Source organism: Sinocyclocheilus rhinocerous, unplaced genomic scaffold, assembly GCF_001515625.1.
Source record: "Sinocyclocheilus rhinocerous isolate Xijiao unplaced genomic scaffold, SAMN03320098_v1.1 scaffold1292, whole genome shotgun sequence".
Classification (NCBI taxonomy): domain Eukaryota; kingdom Metazoa; phylum Chordata; class Actinopteri; order Cypriniformes; family Cyprinidae; genus Sinocyclocheilus; species Sinocyclocheilus rhinocerous.
Window position 1 is genome coordinate 754,772 of NW_015656599.1, and position 2,637 is coordinate 757,408.

Below are 2,637 nucleotides of genomic sequence, written 5' to 3' on the forward strand. Positions count from 1 at the left end.
CTTACCAGGTGCCCACAGTGCATATATATTAGATTAGTGTCAAAGCTCTTTATGTGAAAGAGCCCGTGTCGTAAGAGCATGTGTGTGTGTGTGTGTGTGTGCTGGTAAATCATTTACGGTATATATTAAGAAATGCATCGGTCAGCAAGGAATTTCTGTCAGGAATCCAGGAAGCACCTGCATCTGTGACTAGAGCAAAAAACTCATGTGGGTTCCATTGTGATTTTTTTTTTTTAGCCTATAACGTACATACATCAGGAAGGCATTTTACACACACACACACACACACACACAGGCTGTGGATAGAATAGAGAAGAAAGAGAATGACTCACACAGGGAGAAGCAAAGCAGGGGTTTCTACAATGAGACAAACCCATGGTACAATACCTTACCATCGTAATTTGAAATATACCACAATATTTGAATCACTATCATATTTTTATACCAATTGCTCCAAGGTATTTAAAAAATACCATTGAATAAATAATTGTACCATTTGCTGTATTGTTTAGTATAAGTAATTATGTATACATTATATTTATTTATACATACATACATACATACTACTAAAAGTAATAACACATTTTTATGTTTTAAATATTTAATATGTAAAATAGAATATATTTTAGTAAATTTTATTTATTAAAAATATAATACAATTTTTTATATATTAAATATATGAAACAAAAAGAATAAAAAGAATATTACATTTTAAATTATTTCAAATATTTGAATATATTTAAGTTGTTATTGCTAACTAAAACTATTAAAACTTCCATTTTCGTTAAAGTATGTACAGCTAAAATAAAAATAGCATGTAAATATTAGATTACGAACTTAAACTTAAAACATTTAAAAATAGAAATGTTGACTGAACTGAGATAAGATTGTTGAAGTACTAAAATGACTAAAACGAAAACTGAAATAAACAAATTAAATAGAAATAGAAATATTGAAAAACCCTAAAAACTACTAAGAATGGCTATATATTTTCTATAAAACCTATCAAATTGATTCGATAAAACCCTCTAGCAGACTTCCTAAATCTATCTTTTTTCCATAATGCCTTCACAATCCTGTTACAGGGAAGTCTTTCAGACATTCAATTGATCCTCCTCACTCCGGCGCTCACTCATGTAGGCTGTAGGCTACATCGTAACATACAATTACACACGATCTTCGCCTCCCATTCATTTAGCCAGTGCTAGGTTGGAGTGTGAGGGCGAGCGGGCCGTGTGTGTCACCCCAACACACTGTGATGTCATCAGCCGAGCGATTACACAGGGCCATATGGGTGACGGCCTGCCACAGTAATCCTCCATCAGCCTGCTCTTCCTGTCACACACATACACACTTACTCACCCTCAACGTGGGATGCATTTTGGGAAACGTTGGGCCCTTACCAGTCAAAACCATTGCTCATTAAGCTAATAAGGCAATATTTGGATTATATTCCGCAGTGTAGGCTACATGATTGAAAACAAACACCTGTTGTTGTGTATTTCCTTGGCTGGTGAAGGAAGCGACTTATATAATCGCATTAGAGATCCTGGGATTATGAAGAACGGATATAGGACAGGTGGATAGAGTGAAGCGGAAGTTTATTACAAGACAATGTCATTCATATGTTTTGATGTCTAAATTCAATCTTTCTTTTCGGAATAGCTACAAGTACTATCCATCGAATAACCCCACATACCTCTAAATATTCTCGCTGTTATTTCAAGGAAAAAGGATCTGAATTACTAGAAAATGACACAATATGTGCAGCACGGTGATGAATTGATGATTTCAATGTTCAGTATGTTTCAAGGGCGGGCTCAGAATGCGGGCGCTCTCAGGTGTCGGCGTGTCCATATATGGTTCGTGACGTCACGCGCCGGAGGTTCCACTCATATAAAAGCGATCCGACGGAATCCCCTTGAAGGAAATGTAGACTCAGGCACAGTACGCAGGGTTCAGTAGGCAACCTACACCCCTGAAACATCCACTTCCCTACTGAAAACATTTCACTTATCACTCCAACATGAAGGTCTCCAGCATAGACTGTCGACGCCTGAAGAAGATCATACGGAAGGAGTGTGGGAGTTGTCTTATTGTGGACTGTAGACCGTATTTCTCGTTCTCCAGCTCGAGTATCAGAGGCTCCGTCAATGTCAACTTGAATTCAGTGGTGGTCCGGAGGTCCCGCGGCGGTCCGGTGCCTCCACAGTTCATCATCCCGGACGAGAGAGCGCTGTTTCGGCTCCGGGAAGGCAGCATCTCCGCGGTCGTGGCTCTGGATGACCGCACACCTCATTTACAAAAACTGAAGAAAGACAGTATTGCTCAAATTGTCATCAATAGTTTGTCGCACTTGGCGAGTAACGCGAGCATCTGCTTCCTGAAAGGTGAGGAAATATTGTTGGACCCGCTCGGTTGTTTTGTTTAAAGTTTTCACTAGAGGAAGTGTTAAAAATATTTAAAGCTCGCGTTGAATTTTTTTGTTTAGTTTTGGAATGACGATTTCAGGACAAACAAATAAAAAATAAGACGTTTATCATAGTTTCAATGTTTAGATTAATGTCAATTCGGCTGTAATGTCGAAAAAAATGACATTTTAATGAATAAACTGTTTAATTTTTGCTTTATATATAT

General features: G+C 37.7%; 1 protein-coding gene across 1 annotated transcript in view; it reads left to right on the top strand.

Moving 5' to 3' along the window:
- Positions 1-1,909: 1,909 nt before the first annotated feature.
- The window catches only part of LOC107720362 (dual specificity protein phosphatase 5-like), a 5,362-nt gene continuing 4,634 nt past the window's right edge, over positions 1,910-2,637 (top strand). The window contains exon 1 of the mRNA XM_016528044.1: positions 1,910-2,390. Within this exon, the coding sequence (XP_016383530.1) occupies positions 2,027-2,390 (364 nt within the window). The 5' untranslated portion in view covers positions 1,910-2,026. The remainder of the gene's footprint in view (positions 2,391-2,637) is intronic.